General features: G+C 45.6%; 1 protein-coding gene across 3 annotated transcripts in view; it reads right to left on the reverse strand.

Moving 5' to 3' along the window:
- The window catches only part of NME6 (NME/NM23 nucleoside diphosphate kinase 6), a 136,984-nt gene that overhangs the window by 53,453 nt on the left and 62,653 nt on the right, over window positions 1-20,878 (reverse strand). For all 3 annotated transcript variants that reach the window (XM_085653770.1, XM_085653769.1, XM_085653768.1), the window contains one exon: window positions 10,259-10,298. In XM_085653770.1, coding sequence (XP_085509896.1) covers window positions 10,259-10,298 — 40 coding nt within the window. The remainder of the gene's footprint in view (window positions 1-10,258; window positions 10,299-20,878) is intronic.

Consider the following 20,878-nt stretch of genomic DNA (forward strand, 5'->3'; position numbering starts at 1 on the left):
TGCAAAGGCGAGGAACAGAGAGGGTCCCCCGGCATGCGCTAATAGAGTGTGGTGACATGCAGCGATGGGGACGGTGGGCAACTCCTGTCTTCATTAAAACCCCAACGCAGACCAGGAAACCGTGTGCTGGCGCGTTTTATTCACGCTCACGTGCTCCAGCTATGCCTCTTAGCACCCGTAATTTTAGGGTCTCTCTGACCACCACAGTCCCTAAAAAGTGATGACCAAAGCAACGGGATGTGCAGATGAACCAGCCTCAGACCTTGGGAGCATGCAGTCACCCACTCAAACATCTGCAACATTTCCCATACAAAAACCTGCATTTGTGCTCTTATTTCCCTTCTGCAGCACGAGTGCCACAAAAGGGGAAGATTTCTAGAAGTTCTTGTGTTTTGTGGTACCATTGTCAGGGTTACCACTGAACCCGTCGTTACTCCATCACGCTGTTTTTTTCTGAGCGCCTTTCCCTCGTATAAGTTATGAGTTCACTTCTGCAGCAACCGGTTACTGGTGTATTTCGCTGCTGCAGCCCAGGTCTCTGGTGCCCCTTAGTGTTAGCGTTTTGAAGCCCAGCATAACAAAGAAAAAAAATGCGCGTGCCACACCGATACTGAAAGATGCATCTGCAGTCTTAAGGCAGCTGAATAATACATGCCGTTTCAGTGTTCGTGGGCTGGTCCAGTGGATGCCTCTGAGGCCAGTCGCGGAGGCATGCGAGGTGTGGCTGGCTAATCGTCGCATGGTGGGTGTCAAAAGGCTTGCGTGGCTTCATAAGTTTCCATCAGCTGCCTTTATAGGTTTAAAGAGCAGCGGGGGCAGCCCGTGACTTCTGTGAGTGGCTCCTCTGGTACCTGACTCTAATGATGGGAAGGGATTAGGCTCTGGCTGTCAAAGCCTGACGAATTAGGAGAACCCGCGGAAGTTCTCTAAGCGGTGCTGGCAGATGGTGCACCCAAAGGTTTCCCTTTCATTTCCCCGCATTGCTTTTTAGGTCTCGCCTGCGTTGCAGTGGCATTTTATTTCACCATTATTTGTTATATTTGGGCAGTGCTATATCCTTTTTCCTACGTTGCAGGACAAGGAGCTAGTTTAGTTTACTAACAATCTACCCTTTTCCATCTGGAATGTCCTGGTGGCTACGGTATTGTTGAGTCTCCCTATCTACACACATGAGGCACACTGCTTTTCCCATAATTACTTCTCGGATTAAATATCACTTTTCATGTTAAATTAATCCTTTGAATGCGTGTTCCAAAAAAGTCACTTCTTTCATTGAATGTGATACCCGTGATTTACGCGCTCTTCCGGTCCAGCATGCTCTGCTCAAATAGAAGAATCTTGCAAATAGGTTACTCTCTTGTACCTAGAATCCGAAACCAATTGCCAAAACACCATCCGTGGGATTTATGCGAAACTTCAACTTAATTAGCCGTGCATATGTTGACACAGCATCAGGAAGTTACGAGATGCTAAACGTCAGTCGCTGGATGGATAGTTTCTGATCACAAAGCCAGCTGACGTTGACAAGCCGCCATGTTATCGATCCCTCGTTTCCCTCTTCGACAGCACGCACTCTGCAGCTCTTAGGTGTGCTGTGTGTGTGTTTTTTTTCTCTGAACAGCTCAGTAAAAGTTTGAGTCGCATGTGGATTAAACATGGAATACTCAAAATGCCGGAGTAGTGGAAGTAAACACAAAGGCCTGGATGAGTGTCCAGGGACTCAAAGTGCACTACTAGCAATGTCACTGCATCCAAAGTGTACCAAATTATTTAACGAAAACCTTTTCAAGCATGTACAGTATTTAGACAAATAATCAATGAATCAAGAACTTTATCTCTTCTTCACAATACAATTCATAACAAAACCAACAGAAAATTCAAAAGATCAGCTTTTATTCAGTCGGTGGCAGAATCTTTTCATCTACAATCAATCATGATTTTCTCATCGCGATTAGTCGAATAGCTGTGTTTCAAACGCTAGTGTCCTTTCCCAATGCATTTCGGGCAGTGTTTTGCCCTTCTTCAGGGGAATCTATAACATCAATAATTACTGTAGGTATGATAAGAGTAACAAACCGTCCACAGAAATTAATTATTTACATGTTATAACATTAATGAAGAAAAAACGAGCAGAGGAGTAGCAGGGCTCTGTAAGTAAAAATGTGAGGGATGAATGAACGTTGAGAATATAGAAATTGCTTAAAAGAGCGCTAACTGAAAATAGTGCAAGCGTAAGAAAGTGTGATAAACCGAAGATTTAAAAGAGACACCCACAGTATCATGCAAAGGTGACGAGTAAAAAACGTGCCGAATTTACCACGTAACATTATGAGTGTATGAGATTATGTGCAGTTAGATCCACCCGTGGTGAGAAGTATCGAAGATAGAGGGTACCTGTGGACAAAGCTGGCAATGCAGCGGGTAAACAACTTGTAGCAAGGTAACAGTATGAGCTGGACAAAATAGAAAGGAACTATGGTAATATTACAAAGAAGACAGTGAAAATGTCGCAAGGGCGAAAAGCGCAAGATGATTACTTTCAGGACAGTGAAAAGCAAAATCGCGAGGAGTAGCGGTTCTGTGAAGGATTAAAAAAGTGGAAATTTAAATTCTAGGAGGTTATACAAAAATAAAAAGGGATTACATGTGGGAAACATTGAAAGAAGGCCTACCAGTTAAAGTGACTCGTAGTCTGAAGCAACAGACCTAAACGCGGTCTCAATATGCCGAGATCGAAGATAGCCGTTAGAACGCGTGCATTATGTTTTAAGCATGGTAGGGGAAATGGGACTAGATCTGAGAACAAGTGATACATAGAGATAGGACTGTTGCTGGATAGCCACTAGATTATTAGTAACATGACTAAAAGATAGTATCACCACGGAAAATAAATCAAAAGAACTAGGTAGAGTTAAAAGCGAGAGGAACCGAAAAATCATTTATGCATGCAACTACGATTTGGTGATGAAAATGAGATACATCAAGGAGTGGTGAAATGTATACCAGTGGTGGATGAGGTGCGATCGGAAGTGGAAGTGACATCATGAACCCTTTGACCCATAATGACATCACAGTGCTAGCCTTTTATCCCTACTCTTAGGTTTACAGACCCTTTCTAGTTGCAGAGATACTAGGGAGAGGGCAAGGAGTAGAAAACAATGAGAATGAAGCTGGTTCTTAAAGCTCTGCTTACTTTACATTCTTTCTGCTGCCTTCATGACCCTGAGTCCAAGGGAAGTAAGAGCACAATACAATTACCGTGGCACCTCCTGAATGAAACCCGTTTCTCTACCTGAAGTGCATCTGAGAGCCAGGCAAAATGAAGGATCCGACTTCACAATATCAACCTATGATCAATCAGTTACAACAATCTTGAAGACATCAACATGACCAAAAAGCTGCCCAATCTGCCAGAACCCCTAGAATTAAAACATGCCTTAATAAACTGCTGAACTGCAAACACTGCCACTCTCTCAATTTTACCGTATAATAGAGATACTGACCATCTTACTCTCACCAAGCCTTGGTTTAAACCAGATACCAACCAATTATTGGCACTACGGAAAGGTTACAGGATTCTGCAAGCAGGCAGCATTCAGGGAACAGAATCACACTCCTCTAAAAAGAGGCCATCAGTGGCAGTGTCATCAAAATTCAATGTTTCTATTACCCGTTGTTTGCATAGGCGATTTCACTGCCTGACAGCACAGCGGGGATCGCGTGTGATCGCTTCGGGGCCTCACCACTTACTTAAGGTTGTGCTCAGAAGTCTGTGTGCTTGTTGTGTGAGGAGCAGTCAGGTCACGTCAGGAAACAAGCATTTGCAATGCAATAGGTCTTGCATTTATGCAAGATTGAGCTATTGGCGTTGTAAATGTCATTGCCTCCAGCATCCCCTTCCTCAGCCCCAGCTATGCAGGGAGCTATGTCATGGTTGCCAATGCGAAGGGAATATTCCCAGTGCTAATCGAAGCTGCAGAAATTGTGACATATCCGGGGTGAAACGACTTGTTGATACCAGCAACTTATGCACAACGGACACCGTAGGCAGGAAGCGGTCCCATGACACTTAGCCACTTGTTAGAGAAGAGAGGGGCTGAAGATGCAAACTGAGGGGTGTTAAGAACATTCAACTCCCACGAAGTTTTAATTGCTAATGTGTATGTACAGTTAAAATGTTTGTTTTAAGCTCTTTATAAATACGTAAACGTAGTGCATGAATACACCCCTTTTATCTATTTGTTTCTCCTCACGGCAGAGATGAAGCCCAAGGGTCTGTGCAGCTTTTTACCGTGATGTGACAAAGCACACTGCATTTACTTCTCAATATACTTTGCTCTGTTTGGTTAAGGTTAGTCAAAAGCGCTAACATTTTATAAACCAAATCTCTTTGTGACCAATGAACAGCTGAGAAGAATGCCTTCTTATAAAAAAGAAAAAAGGCTGCTCACTCACTTGTTTGTCATTGCGTAGCAGAAATGGACTACGATGGCATGATAATGACTTCCCAGTTTTGATTTGTCCGCACCATACACTCCACCATAGATTCTCAACTTGTTAGTGCTCTGCTACTCTGACACAGTCGATAATGTATGCAGTGGCAGTGGGAGCGGCAAAGTGGATTGTGTAACAAGAAGCTTGCCGCACTCAGGGGCCCTGGCTCCGACTAAGGTCATCCTTGGATTCTCGGTTTGTATTTAGGAGACAAGTCTGTCAAAACTCAGACAATTTTGAGATAACCTCCAGAAAATCGTCTAGGAATGCTGCTAACGAATTATGAAACGCATGTAATTATATTAAAAACCTAGAATGTTTTGCTCTTTCTTCCCAGGCCCCCATAAGCAATCTTCTGCTCCCTTGGCTTCGGTATACCTTTGTCCTGTTACTCCACTCACAGCATCCAACTTTTTTCTGCTACCAAGTAGTCCAACTTCTTCACCTTGGCTCGGTCTCTACCTCACCCTCCTTTCTCCGTCATGCCCATCTCCTTTTATAGTACCCTTACCACTTCCTCATCATACTATCTCCTACCTTATCCAGGCCCCTCAAACTCACTCCCGTCATCACTCTTGCCTTAGATTAGACACAATTTAACAATAATCAAAACACACAAACATAAGTAAAACTTGTACTGCGCTTCCTTTTGTGTGTTTGATGACTGGTGCAGTGCTACTTCCTGTGCTGTAAGAGCTCTGTGTATGTGAGGGACGATGGCACTACTGTTGCAAATGCTGTTCCTATTCAGTGTACGACAGGAGTCATGTGCAGCTTCTTCCCGAGTTAAACTGCCCTCTGTGAGAAGGAAACGTGCACTGCTATTACTGCCAAGCGCCCTGTACCAGTCTCTGTGCAATGCTAGCTTGCACTGCCCACCCAGTACTTTATTCGATTTTAGAAATAAAAAGCATGAAAAGTTCAACAATCCATGACACGCTTCAAAATCAACCTCGATATCAACAGTTTAAAAACTATCCTCGATATCAACAGTTTAAAAATAACATAGAATAAATACACAGTTAAAAAGGTCCTACGAGGATATAAAAGATGACCAATGTCCTACACTCCAATGGGGGTTTAATCACAGCGGTTTCTCAACTTAACAGCGATTTAAAAAAAACTATGGACGCTGAAAATGTCTCCCGAAAGCATTTGCAAGTATATGAGTGGAGGGTGAACCTGAGTAAAGTTAGCCTTTTCAGTACGGGGAGAATATAATGTTTCCCAGGTACTTTACAGAAGCAACAAAACATCATGAATGTAGCGTATCTTGCGGAGACTTACCGTCGCAGCCACAGGACGCAAGATTAACACCCCTATTCCCCCCACTGCCGGTAGGCTAACAAGAAGGGCAATAGGTCTTGCCGGGACCTGGTGAGTAGAAATCGGTCACACTACGATTAACACACAACGAGGTAAGGTTCGGTAGAGGGCACGGTTTTCAAGAGGACCTATCGACGAACACTAGTCTTCATTAAAGCATCCTATTCACTATCCAACTGCCTCCTTCTAAAAAAAGTGTTAGTTCACCCATTTGTGGTTCTGCTTGCAGATACTTTCCGGAATCCTAAATGAATCTCCCCTACCTAAGTTCAAAAAACAGTCCCTGAAGTATTTAAACCAGGGAATGTGAAGGAAATAACCCAAGGCCAGGCAGTCCTTGATAATCTCTTTGCTCAGTTGGATCCCTGGCCTGGTCCAGATATTTAACCAAAGGGAGAGTGGTCAAAAGGCAATGATATCAGTTAGATAAGCCACTCCCAATTCTTCATGAACTGCGAAGGTTGAGGTACTTTGCTGGACACACAGAAAATGTCTTAATAAAGCATTTTCAACATTTTGCAACTCCTTCTGATTAGTGCGATTCCAAATTTCACTTACATAAACTGTTTTAGAAATTGACTTAGCCCTGTAAATCTGTAGGAGAGCACCAGTGGGTCTGCTGCCTAATTGCGTAGCAAAATTAAATACAGCGGCGTTCGCTCTGACAAGGTCCTCTTTTTTTCTGTTAACCATGGGATGCCAGCTCAAGGAGGAGTCAAACAAACAGACCCATATAAGAAAACTCCCTGGTCTTTGGCACCAGAGAATATCCAACTTAAAAAGTAATTGATTTGGTTCAATGGGGGCCTATGACCATTAAATAAGATTTATCGTTCAATGATAAATCCAACTGCTCCATAAAACAAACGAACGAGTCCCGTAAGGTCTGCAGGCCCATGGCAGTTCTGGCCACGAGTACGGCATCGTCTGCGTATAATAAAACCTGCTGCAAATTATTAACGTATAAGTTGAAAAGGAATGGGACCAAGATACAGCCCTGCCGCACCGCTCTCTGAATTTTAAAATGTCCGGTGACCTTTAGGTCTTTTGACTAACTTACTGCTGCCACCATGTCCCAGTGGAGGTCCCTAAAAAAATAAAACAATGTCCCGATTTACCCCCATAGATAATCTGCCAGAGTTTGGATTTATTTATTCGGTCAAAAGCGAATGATAGATCCATAAATGCCAGCTATCCGGAGCCAGGTCTTTCAACAGTATATTTACCTAATACTAATATAAGTTCAGCCATGGATCCACAGTCGACCTTCCGGACCGGAAGCCATACTGTGCCTCCAACAACATTTTTAGTCTCTGTCCATTCCTAGTGCCTGTTTAATAGAATGTGTCTCATCACCTTAACCACTGAGTCAAGCAGTGATTCGGGCCTGTAGCAGTCAGTACTGTCCCGATCATTCCTTTTAAAAACCGGTACAATAATTAACCTTGCCCAAGACTCTGGGGGCCCGCCTCCGCAGCGGTATTAATAACCAAGGTCAGGACAGGGACCCAAACTTCCACATCCGGAACGTAATGATTGGGGGAGCCTTGTTCTTAGAAAACCCCAATAGGCCTTTCTTGATCTCCTCAGATGAACATTTTAAGGCAGAGTTCCTTTCTAACCTGCCCGTTCCCCCACTAATTGCCGAGGATGAGGAATTATACATTTCCTCAAAATGTCCCAACCAGCTGCCTTCGGTTATTTGATCCTCCAAAGCATCACCGGTATCTGCTGCGAAAAAGGGATTATTGATGATACTCTGGAATTTGGAGCTACTCCACAGTGTGCTGGCCTCAATCAGTTCTGACAAGGCCTCCTCGTTAATGATGTTCTTCCATCTAGTAAGTTCTTGTTGGAACAGACTATGACTATTCCAAACTAAGGTGGGATCCCTTGGTTTGGCCCTCAGAGCTCTCTTCAGGTTTCTCAAGGCCAGGGAGCAACCCGAGTCAAACCAACTAAGCAACATACTCGGTTGCCGCGGGCTGGTACTGTCAGTGTTTCTGAAATGGTATTGGAAATCTCAGAGAAGGCCTCCAGGATACTAGGTGGTGTGTTCTGTTGGGATATACAAGTCTCGAGCTCGTTCTTACTCTGGGTGTAAAGAGTGTTATCAAAAGAGTCTGGAATTATCTGGGACCACTTAAGTCTCCTACCTCCATCAATGGAGGTCCTTCTTACCCCCAACCTGAGAGAATGAGCCAACAGGGACCCACAGATTAGCACACACCAGGTTATGATCACTAGAAGGGCTTGAGGAAATTACAAACTCTGAAATAAAAGAATAGAAGGATGTAGAAACAAAGATAAAATCATTAAAAAGACTCACACCCCCTCCGTGTAAAAGTGAGGTCAATTTCCTTTTCTCGGGGGCAACTTACACATTGCTGAAACTAGATTAAATTAAATTAAAATGGTGTTAAGACTTGTTCCCTGTTGGGCATGTGCATACCAGTCATGTGGAAGCATCCTAGAGCCTGCACTCCTTCATCCCTCGGATCCCCACGTAAATGAACATTAAAATCACAAACTACCGTAATATATGCACTAGACACATTGAATCCTTCCGGATTTCTCAAAAATGAAACCTATACATGAATGTTGGTAATCCCTGGGGGAGCAAGAGATGGCATTATAAAAATTAAACAGGAGAAATTGACTCGATCCCAGGGAGAATAGAAGAGCTTGCAAAGTAGGAACTTCAGTAGGTAGAACCTTAAGGCTACAACCTTAAGGCCACAACGGATTGCTGGGGACACAAAAATGTTTAATCCCCCCCATTGATCTCACCCCCTCGCGTCGGCTACAGGCAGAAATACAGTCATGGAACCATCCAAAAAAAGAGCGATTTGTAATTGCCCATGTCTCCTGGAGACAGATCACATCAAAACCTTAAAAAAAGGTCAACCAAGTAGGGTCACTGTACTTGCCAGAATATTCCAACTGATAAGGTTACACTATTTATGGCCTGAAGAAATAGGAGCCTGGGGAGTTGGGTCTTGAAGTGCCATATGAACCTCTTCTAGAGAGTTAGTCCCGGGCAGTCAATCACAGCCATCCAGGGTTGATAAGGGGGCAAACTATTCGAGAGCATGATGTCTGGGGCGACCTTTTGCCAGATACCCTGAGGTCCCGGTGTTTGCCTATGGCCAGGTTGTGATGGGTAACACAATGGTCTGTAGAAGAACCCCAAGGGGAGAGTGACAATATTAGAGATAAACCCACTAGGGGCAGAGTGCCTAGCAGATGCAAGAATTCGCTCCGCTACGTGAGGCCTGTTGAAATTGATGATGCTACAGGCTCCCGAAAATGATTTCTTGACCCTGCCAGCCCAGTTCACTCTTCGTACCATAATAATATAACTTGTCACCCCAGCCCGCAGTGTGGTATTTAAGTTCAGGAAGTGCAAATCTTTATTTTGAAGTTGATCAAAGTCTTTCCTGGCACCTGATGAAAGGATAGAAAGGTTCCCAAGCACTACCACGTAAGGAGTAGATTGGGGAGGAAGATTAAAAGTAACCAGTCTGCGGCAAGGAAAACGCATGACACAATTGCGTGGCCTGTTAACACCACCTTCAGAAGGGCAAGTAGATGAGATCTTGTTCCTACCTGCCCCCTCCCCACAGTGTACACCAGCACTTAATGATTGAGGAATTGTGTTTGGCCTTGTGAGGTGGGCATGGGGTCTAGGAGTAGCACCAGAACTCTGAAATATTTTGTTTGTTAGGTAAAGCTAAGCAAAAAAAACATATATCTTCGTTCTAGAAGAGCTAAAAAAAAAAAAAAGTGGCTTCCCGTTCCTATTGGATACTGGGTAAAATGGAGTACTTTTAAGATAGTCAGAAATTCTGCCAGCAGGTAGCGGACAATGCAATCATGTAAATGCTATGCTGAAGAACATTCAGTTTGAGTTCTGTGCCAATTATTTTATTTTATTTAGGATTTTGTAAATAGCTACTAGCCACCAGCGGGTGGCTATCACTGTACCCATTATCAATCCCTTTAATGATGACTCTTGCATACATTTCATCTGTGTCATGGAGCAGTTTATTCCTGAATTTGGCAACAAGCAATATACGCACAGAGGTTCAGTTTGGCAAAATCCCTGCGAAAATGGAGTTGGAGAACACAGATTTTATTAACGAAAAACACATGCGGTCTTTTCAAAACAATGACTGTAAAAAGTACTCCTGCCGTCTTAGTGGGAGCAGTTTCGACAAAGCGATCTCCACCTAGCCAAAATGAATTTCTTGAATCTACAAGCAGTCACCTGCTGCACTCCTCATGGCCAGCTTAGCTCGGACCCCAAATTTCTAACTAACATAAGAGATTCTGTGTTGTACTTTTAATTACAAGTGTCAAGTTCACCATATTGATTTCTAACTTAATAGAAAAGTAAAACGGTGATATCAGTGTAAAAAACAGAAGTCTCTCGTACCTGGACATGAACTCCACCAGTCTCTGATAGAAGAATCGCCCTGCAACAAGACAGACAGGTTTTCAAGTCAACAGCAGTCTTCTTACCATGTACAGCACGTCACACATGACCATGCAGAGTTGTCCAGTCTGTGGAGCAGGAGACAATAAGCCTATTATAGACACCAGAACAATACTCAACAAACATTGGAAATGCAATAGGTCTCGCATTTGCTTGAGCTATCGGTGTTGTAAATGACGTATTTTACCCATCTGTTATGGAGAGTATGTATGTGGTGTGTAGTGGAATTATGTGGGTTGGATTGGAATTGTTAGTTGTCAAATTTCGTGTTGTGTATTTGAGTGGTGGGGATTTTTGTAGTGGAATTATGTGGCATGATGTGCAGTGGAAAGAACTGAGGCGGCTGCCCGTTGGTAACTGGTCCCCCCCTCGTTGCCCATAAGGCATGCCCACAGTGTCTGCTGTTGGGCCGCATAGTTGTTACAGAGAAGTCATGGTTTGGATGGGAGCTAGATGGAGTTTCTAGGTCCTGTTCTTGGGGAGGTGGGGGAGGGGGGTGTTTGGAATTGTTGGGGACATGTTGGGGAGGGATCCTTACCGGCGAAATAGCGGAGGTCTGTTCTCGATTCAGCAGGATGCTATGGGAGAATGGCTGATTTAACAAGATTGAGATGTATGACCTGGAATGTGAGGGGGCTTCACACTATGACGCGGCGACATAAGGACCATGCCTACTTAATCCGTAGGGGGATACACATTGCACTACTCCAAGAAACACATTTAACAAGGGCGGAAGGGATAGCGCTGCAGCGTAGATGGAGGGGCCAGATATTCAACACCACCTACTCTGCATTTGCTCGAGGGGCGCTGATCTGGATCAGGGCGGGAGTCCCGTTCCAAGTAGTTAGGCAAGTGGTTGATCCTGAGGGTAGGCACGTGGCTGTTGAGGGGAAGCTAAGGGGGAAAGACATCGCCTTTTGCAGCCTATACGCGCCCAATGTTGACCAGCTGGGCTTTCTGGCGAAGATATCTGGAGCGTTGGCCCACTACTTGGCGGGCCCGCTGGTGATGGGTGGGGATTTTAACTCTGTTGTAGATGTTTCCCTAGATAGATCTCACCCTCCGCTGGCGGACTCCCCGGTGCATCGCCTAACCAAAGGCAGACTAGATTGGCATGCGCGTTGGGGACTGATAGATGCTTGGCGTGCGCAGCACCCGGGAGACCGAGACTACTCTTATTTTTCTGGCATGCATGAACTGCATGTTCGATTAGACGCGATACTATGTTCCCCGACAGTAATGCCTGCTATAGTGCACACTGAGTATCGAGATCAGATATCGAGAACGATATCTGATCATAACCCCCTGTTAGTCAGAATGGATTGGATGGCCGGAGTCTTGTGCGTTCCTACCTGGAAACTGAGACCCGAAGTGTTAAATGACCCACTGTTCCATGCAGCGCTAGAAGAGGGCATAACACAGTACTTTGAGGAAAATGCGGGCACAGCTGCGACGAGGGCGACGGAATGGGATGCCTTTAAGGTTGTCATCTGGGGGCTCTGCATAGGGAAACATGCGGGAATAAGGAAAACGCTCCTGGATGATCTGAACAAAGCGGACTCCAGCCTGCGAGAGGCAGAGATAGCGAGGCCTGGCCACCCTGAGCTTCAGGAAGTGGTTACTGCAGCTAAAGAAGCGGTGGCAGTGGAAGTGGAGCGCTTGCGCAGCTTTGACCATAGAGGCTATGTGATGAGGGTCCATGCTGAGGGAGATAAGGCGGGGACATTGTTGGCGTGGTTAGCCAACCCCACAAAGCGGAGTTCCCCTATCCTGGCTTTAGAGACGGAGGAAGGGGGAATGGTTTACACCCAAACCGAAATTATGCAGTGCTTCAAGCTCTATTACGAGACACTCTACAAAAGTAGATTGGAAGACGGGGACCCTGCAATCAACGCTTTCTTAGATGAGTTGCCATTGCCAGGACTGGACCACGAACAGGCGAAGGAACTGGGGAAAGACATAGAGCCGGGAGAAATTCGAGATGCCATCAAGCGCATGGCTCGCAACAAAACACCGGGCCTAGACAGCTTGCCCATAGAATTTTATGGGAAATACGCTGACTTGCTAGTACCGCGGCTTCAAGATGTCTATAAAGAAGCTAGAGAGTTGGGACGACTACCCCAATCAATGCGCGAAGCGCTGGTGATCCCACTGTTGAAGCCAGGGAGGGAGAGTGAGAACGTGGCCTCCTATAGACCTCTATCGATGTTAACCACCGACTATAAAATATAAGTAGCATACTGGCGGCCCGATTACTGCGATACATGACCACGCTGGTTCATGAAGACCAAGCGGGGTTCATACCGACGCGCAACACTACTGCGAACATCAGGAGGCTAGTGCGACTATTAGATGATGATCACCCAGAAGCACTACAGCCAATGATACTCTCAGTGGACATTGAAAAGGCTTTTGATAGCTTAGAATGGGGGTATTTGTATACGGTATTGCGACAGTTTCGATTGGGAGAGGGCTTCCTACAATGGACATCAGGATTATACACTTCAGCCGTGGCTAGAGTGAGAGCGGGCTCCTTGATCTCACCGAAGTATCTAGTGGAACGAGGGACGAGGCAGGGATGCCCGCTCTCCCCATTATTGTTCGCCTTGGCGGTGGAGCCCCTTGCGGCTAAAATTCGAACAGGTCAACACTACGGGGGGCTGGGTAGCAGGGACGGATGGCACCATATCTCGCTTTATGCTGATGACTTATTAATATTCCTCGAAGACGCCGATAGAGCAATGGCAGGAGCGGAGAGCTTACTCTCCGCTTTTGGAGACGTTTCGGGCCTGAGAGTTAATTGGTCTAAGACATGCCTGTTCCCGGTGAGACAAGGAGAACCTAGACCGGCCATGACTCGTGCGGTGCGATGGGAACCTACCTGCCTGAACTACCTCGGGGTACACATCTATCACACGACGGCGGATATGCTGGAGGGGAATGTGGGCCGCAGTGTGAGAGCGCCGAGAGGGAATATGGCCTTTTGGGCCACCCTTCCCTTGTCGGTGACAGGCCGCATATCCCTTTTGAAAATGGTGGCTCTCCCTAGTTTACTATACTATTTTAGGACGTTGCCGGTGTGGATCCCCAGCTCCACTTTTAGATTACTGAAATCGATGGTGGTATCTTTTCTCTGGGGCGCGGGTAGGCGTAGAGTGGCGCAGGCAACGCTTATACGACCCAAGGCAGAAGGGGGACTGGCGGTCCCAGACTTTGAATTATACTATTTAGCAGCTCAATTGCAGATCTTCACCCAAAATGTGGCGCGAGTATTCCGGGGACCGGAATCCGGGAGGGAAGGGGGAACGCCGCGCCATGTCCTTTCATAGATCGCCTTGCAGCAGAAACTGGAGCCTAGGGACCTCCTCACAGAGGAGATGACTTTCAGACTCTGCTGGAATTGGTCCCAGCGCCGGGCGGGAGTGTTGCATCCGTATGCGCCGGAGATGCCGCTGGGGATACTAACGGCATTACCGCACGGCGGAGATTGGTCGCAATTACAGCTCTGGGAAGAAGCGGGACTACAGGTGGTGGGGGATCTGTATGAAGACGGGTGTGGTGAAATGAAGTGCTCAGAGTACGTGTTCCGTATTGTTTGGTGTACACGCCTTACTCTATTATTTCTGCGTCTTTTTACTGTTGATATCACTGGATATTTAATAAAACAGTTGTCCCGTGGTAATCTATTTTAACTCACATTTTTCACACACTGCACTTCATTTCACCACACCATAGGCAGCTTCCTTCTATTTGGGTAGTGTTTTCCCCCCTTGTTGGATAGTTAAAAACATCCCTGAGCTCCTCCTTTTTTAAGTAATTAAAGGAGTAGTAGCTCTTTAACCACACCAGGTGTGGTTAACGGGAGGTCCCAGATGATGAAGCATGCCACCTCGGTGGGTGATGGGACTTGGTCCTTGTAGATAGGATCCTCTACTGGGGTATGCAAACTGGTTTCTAGGTTTCATCGGTAGGTAGATCTCCTTAGACCCACGGGCTCTTTTGCTGTTCTAGTTCTGATATTTGGGGATTTGCCCGTGCTGGTCTTTAAATTCCCTTAGACCCTCCATCCATTGTGTATTTATTAGAAACCAGTAATACCAAATCGATGTGGGTTTTATTAGGGAATGTAGCCTGCACACTCGAGTACTTAATATTAGCACAGTTAACTAAATTGAGGTAGAATCCTAGTTCATGGCCCCATGTTAATTTGATAACAGATATCAAGTCAGGAGTACATGAAAAGGTATTAAAAAAAAGAAACATACATATTTTCAGAATTTCTGTACAGCTTGAGAAATCTATTTGTACAAGCCGGCCCTCTATTTCCCTGACTGGCTGGCTGGTAGAACACTCTTAACATGACATTTGTCAGATTTAAAACAATTCTTGTGCAGAAAATAGTCACTCCTTTCAGTTTCCCTCACGCAGGAACATGCCCCTGCAAAGGCTTGAGCTCAATTTGTGTTCCTCTGAGTCTCCTTGGGAAGTGTGGGGGTACAAAACATGGAAGGGATTTATTTGGGGCCTGAATGGCCATAGGTGATAAACTGGGTGCAAATCATTTTGGAAATTCGTAGAGCTACTGCAAGTGAAACACCGGTTTCAGGTACCTGCAGTTTAGCAGCAGTATGAGCCCTAGCTGCATAGAAACACACCACAACCATATATCCACATCTACACATTATAAGGTTTCTATCACTGAGTACATGATCACACTACCCGGACTGTCAGGCCAGTAGAATGTAAAAATATGAAATGTGTCAGATGTTTAGTATTTTGTTTTTTAAAACATGGTAATTGCCACCAGTCTCTCTTGTGCAGGAACTTATCCCTGCCAAGGCTGGACACCAACTGATCTTCATCTGGATCTTCTGAGGGTGGGAATGCCCGAAATGTATAGATCCCTGGGCTGTTAGGAGCCATAGCACAACCATACATGTTCAACATCTACATAACCTATAGCTTCTATCACTGGATGCCAGACCTACATTCCACTAATTGGCTGAGGAGTAGAATGCTCTGAACATGACGTTTTTCAGAATATAAACATTGTATTTATTTTCAAGAAAATGATAATTCCCTTGAGTTCCGCTAGCACAGAAGCATATCCCTGCCAAGGCTAGACTTCAATCTGTATGTGTCTGTGTCTCCTAAGAGTTGGGGTGCCACACTTATATGGGCTTCTTATAGGTTTGGGTGCCCACAGGAGATAAACTGGGAGCAGTGCATCTAAGAAAATTGAAACGCCATAGAGAAATAGACCAGCTTGGATACCTGTCTTTTGGTCGCAGGCATCTCCCTTGGAAGGAATCATCTACGCAACCTAAATTTTCTAGTGCTTAGTGCTAGACCTCCCACACCAAGATTGGCTGAGTAGGAGACTGCGCTGAACATGACATTTGAAAAGTTCTTAGCATTTTCTTCTAAAACACTGTAATATCATCCAGTTTCCCTCAAGGAGGAACAAATCCCTGCCGAAGCTTGACCCCCATCAGTGTTCACCCTGGTTTCCTGTGTGTGGTGGTACCAGACATACACTGGTTTTCAGTTGGTTTAAGCAGGGATCCTCATACCAAACAAAAAGGAATTTTTTGATAGGGTAGCTTTCTTACGGAATATATGTAGTATTTGGGTCCAGGGTTGGCTGGCACCTCGGGGAAATCTACCAACCCCAGACATTTTTAAAAATTAAAGCACCGACAGAATCCAGGGTAATGTGGCTATCATGAAACCAAATAAGAATGAAGATCCTTAATGCCTTTCCAATATCAATTTGTGGATTACAACAAAATCACAATTTCTTCTCTAATCTGTGACAGAAAACGTAAGAACATCAGCAAAAGACAAAAGTCTTACCCTACAGTGTTCCCACACATCTCTTCATAAATAGTACCCTAAAAGGGGGAGTGGGCATATAGACAGGAATAGGCCAACACTTAACTATGTGAAGACAACATTAACAGTACATCAACTTGACATGGCCACAGTTTTGGCGTGGGCCTGTCACCTATCACAGGCCCAACCATACATGTGAGCTAACGTTTTTATCGGCAGACGTGCGGGAACATTGGCTATGGGACCTTTGATGTTCATTGCAATGTCCAGAACTTTCCGTAACAGAAATATGAGGGAGATCTGTTTTTTCAACCAAAGTTGGACGTTTGCAGGCCATTTCTTATAAGTGGTGGCATTCACACAAGCAACATTACTAAGATTACCCCAAAAGTGGTGGGATTTGAAATGCGTGAGGTGGTTAGTTTTACCCTGGTGCCAGACGGCCTAGGCTCAAATACCGCAGTTACTCACATTAAAAAAAGTAGCCTAATTCCAAGCTTTCTTGTGTGCTTTCCATCGGTTCCTGAAACCTATTCTGACTCAGTGATGGGTCCACCCTCAGTTAAGGGGTACATTTTTAACTAGGCGAAGTGTAGGAAAGAAAAGTGACATGTCATTTGCTAATTTTACTGTTTGTGGCACTGAACCACTTTTCAAAAACTTTTTTCAGAAGCCTTCCTCAAAATTACCTAGCATTATGGGTAATCGAGGGTGGTTCAAATAATGCCCTATCCCTAAACTTGTATTCTTGGGAACATTTGACAAATGCATAGTTATTCACCACTATGTACTCTTTATAGAGTTTTTATTATCAATTGATGCATGGTCAGTACAAAGTGAAAAACCAATGTAAGGCACAGCTCGATTGGCAGCTCTTGCTAGCTGAGGCTTTAAACAAACAAAAAATACTACATATGTCTGCGACACCCAATTTTGTGCTCCAGCAAGCGCCCATAAACTTACTAGACTTTTTAATTGGCTAAGAAGAAAGACAAAAACATATAGATCTTTGCTGGGGCACAGGTGAACTTTCTTTTAAGTTCTGCTTCCACACGAACACAGAGGTCAGGTGCCGAGGACTGCATTGCTTGATCTACTCAAAGACACTGGACTGTCTGACAGCAGAGAGCCTTTCATTGTGAGTGCACCGTGAGGACGTCATCAATGCAGCCCCTTCTCTTGTCCACGGCTACGGCCCACGACCTTGGTAATGGAAGCCCCTCAGCTACCAGATACCATGAGTAGGACTTGCCAACCTTCTTCCCTGCAAGCCTGTTTGGAAGTATTGTGTGTGGCTGTGCCAGGAGTTGATGGGTGGAGGGCCAGAAGACGTTAATCACACAGAGCCCACTGCCCATTTCAGGAATGGTCAGGCTGTAAGTCTTGGATCAGTACAAGCAGGATTTAAACATCACTTCATGCTATTTGTTCTCAAGCGTACTCATGGATTCCAAAAGGGGTGTTCCAATTACCCCAATTCCTTTTGTTTGGGAAGGACAGAGTGCAATAACTTACACCTCCATGGGAACTTCATCTCCAAAATTCTTAATTACAACACCTGTGTTGCCCTTGCTGATCTAACAATGTCCCTACCTGATAAACAGATCCTACCCCTTACTGTTCATCTTGCTTCTGTCGCACATGGACTGTTATGCGAGATCGGAAACAGCATCTTTCTTATGGGACAGAGCGAATGCAATGTGCATTTATAATCCCAACAATAATCATAACAACCCAACTCCCATGACACTGTTGTCTCAAGTTGAGATCTCAACAAGAATCTTCCCCTCTGGTGTACTGTTTACTCGCAGTGGTAGATATGCTCAAACTGGGACAGACTATTACTGGCATCACTATGACTGTCAATCAATCTTATGTGTGCCCAAATTAAGACTAGTCTGGTTCCTCTTTTCCTGCTTTTGTTGTGCTCACCATTAGACATTTTGCAACACAACCTCCTACTCTACATAGGAAGCAGTCCAGGGACACTTCAGACACTACCCGATAGAGTGCCATTCTGATCCCAAGCTACAGAATAGGACGATCCACCTATGAGATACGTTGTAAATACGTGGTAAATGTTTTCAAGGGGAAAGCTAAATTAGTTAGAGGCCTAACAAACTGTGATTTTATACAACCGAATGGCCCTAGACTGTGTCCTGGCTGCTAAGGGTGTTGTATGCATTATACTTCCAACCCAATTGCCTCTGTAGTTATTCATGAACAGATTAGGAAACTATGTGAAACTGTCAAAGACCTGCACACTATGGATGAGAACTTAGGTTCTGAAGAATGCGACTGGGAACATGAGGAAAATCACTTTAAGAAGAGGTTAAAAAATACTGCAAGTATTGTTTTATCGTTATTGTTGTCCTGCTGATCTACTCGTTTGTGTAGCCTCTACTGCAAGCACCAGCAGAGTCAAGGTTACTTGCCAATAATACCGTTTTTTTTGTTTTGTTGAAAATTTGTTTTTATTTTGTAACAAAGAAAACAATCGGTACTCAGTTAGAACATTACATTTGATATGCATTTCGTTACACACATGTATACAGTTATAGCAGTTCTTGAATTGTTCTGTCTTTTGTAGTTCACCAAAAAAATTTCAAAGCACAACCTTAAATGAGCATCATATGTAGTACACAGTCTTCCCACTGAATCACCGCTCAGTCACTAATGTTCGATATTGTATTGTGTCTTCCTGAGGGGCCTCATATATTACCGCGGTAGGTGTTCCATTTTTTGGGGCATCCCCTGTGTACATACACTGCTTTTTCGGTCACCATTGATGTGTCCATATCCTGGCACCATTTGTGCAGGGTCGGGGTCTGTCTGGCTCCCCAGTTAAGAGCTATGTTTCTTTTGGATAATACCGGTTTTAAAGTCTTTGATGATGGCGGTATTGATGAGAAGTCTGATTATAGTACCTTGGTAAGTTGCAAAGGTGGTATTGAGTATGTAGTATATAGAATAATTATATCGAAGTGCCCTAGGTTGCACAGTAAAATAGAGCCGGAAGAATGGATTGTAAAAATCTGAGTCTTGGAATAACTATAACCAGCTGCAGCCACCTTTTCTTGCTCATGATAACATTGCTTAACATGTGCCCATCTTTGAGGCGTGCTGAATTTTGTTACACGAGACATGAAGTTATGAATTAGCTTGTTCATGTGGTTTACATGTTTCATACTCGTAAAGGCAATTTTCTATTTCATGTGAACTCAATTAAGGCACCTGCTTGTAAACTTGGTGAGAATTCTGGCATGAGATAAATACAAGAAACTGGGACGAACCGTGACGGCGATGGCATTCTGGAGCACACTTGCCCTCTCGGTAACCGGCCGAATAGCGCTTGTCAAAATGGTAGTGCTGCCCCGTCTGTTGTACTACTTTGCCAACCTGCCGGTGTACATACCGGCGTCTTTCTTCACGCCCTTTACGCGCTCCCTCCGCGACTTTATATGGGGAGCAGCGCGCCACAGGGTCGCGCTGCCCAAACTGTGTATCCCCGTAGGCCAGGGCGGGCTCAGGATGCCATGTTTTGAACATTCCTATCTGGCAGCGCAGCTGCAATGGGTGGCCCGGTGGCTGGCGGACAGATGCCACGAGAACACTGCGACGGCGGAGAACCCTCCGCTGGCGTTGGCTGAGCTCCTTAGAATCTTTCATCCGACGGCGGGTGCGCTACGGCCCAAGCCGCTGCTGTTAGTGGTAGCGTGTAAATGCTACCGTAGAAGTCTCCGGCTTACCAGGGCCAGGCTCCCATACGCTCCGGCTATCCCTCTGGAGGGCTCCCCTTGCGGGCGAGGCACGCATGGGGCTGCAGAATTGAGGGATTGGCATGCGGCTGATATCCACACTCTGGAGGACCTATACCATGAGGGGGGCATTCTGCCGTTCGCGACCCTTGCGGAGGAGACGGGGCTGGCGCAGGGCCAGTTTCTCCGCCATCGGGCACTGATCGAGACGATGGTAGGTCACTGGGGTGACTTGCGGGAAGAACCGGAGCAGCACTTAGTGATGCAATACCTTCATGTCATGGGTCGAGGGGGACACCTGATCAAATGGTTCGCCGCAGCCTTGCGGGCGCATGCGGCGCCGAGCCTAGGGGCATTGCGCGAGAAATGGGAGGGGGACCTTGCCCGCCCTATGGTAGATAAAGAATGGGAGAGGGTGCTGCAGGGGCCGAGGAGGGTACCTAGAAATATGAGATTCCGCCAAATACAGTTTTTCATCCTGCACAGGGCCTACCTTACGCCGGCTGCCATTAACAGATATTTCCATCGCGTGGATGCATGCTGCCCCCGTTGTGCGGAGGTTCATGCCGACCTGCTTCACATGCTGTGGGGCTGCCCGGAACTGCAGGCATACTGGCAGGCGATACATGGGGCGCTCCGCAGGTGCACGGGGCGGGAGATTCCCTCTGAGTGGACCACTTACTTGTTGCACCTCTTTCATAGGCCGCCCCCGGCTAAGGTTGCCTCTCGTTTTATAGATCTGGGGATCATAGTGGCGAAGCGACTTATCACCAAGCGCTGGAAGGCGGACGCTGCGCCGCATGTGCGGGCATGGCGAGGCTCTTTTCTGGTCTGGGCAAAGGCGTAGGAGGCGGCACTTCGGCGGGAGGAGACACTGGGCCTGCATGCAAGTATGAGTAGCAACCCTACACACTTTCCTACTCCCTGCTGACGAGAGGCAACTACCTCGAAACACGTGTCCAGGGAT

Source organism: Triturus cristatus, chromosome 4_1 (genome assembly GCF_964204655.1).
Source record: "Triturus cristatus chromosome 4_1, aTriCri1.1, whole genome shotgun sequence".
NCBI lineage: Eukaryota > Metazoa > Chordata > Amphibia > Caudata > Salamandridae > Triturus > Triturus cristatus.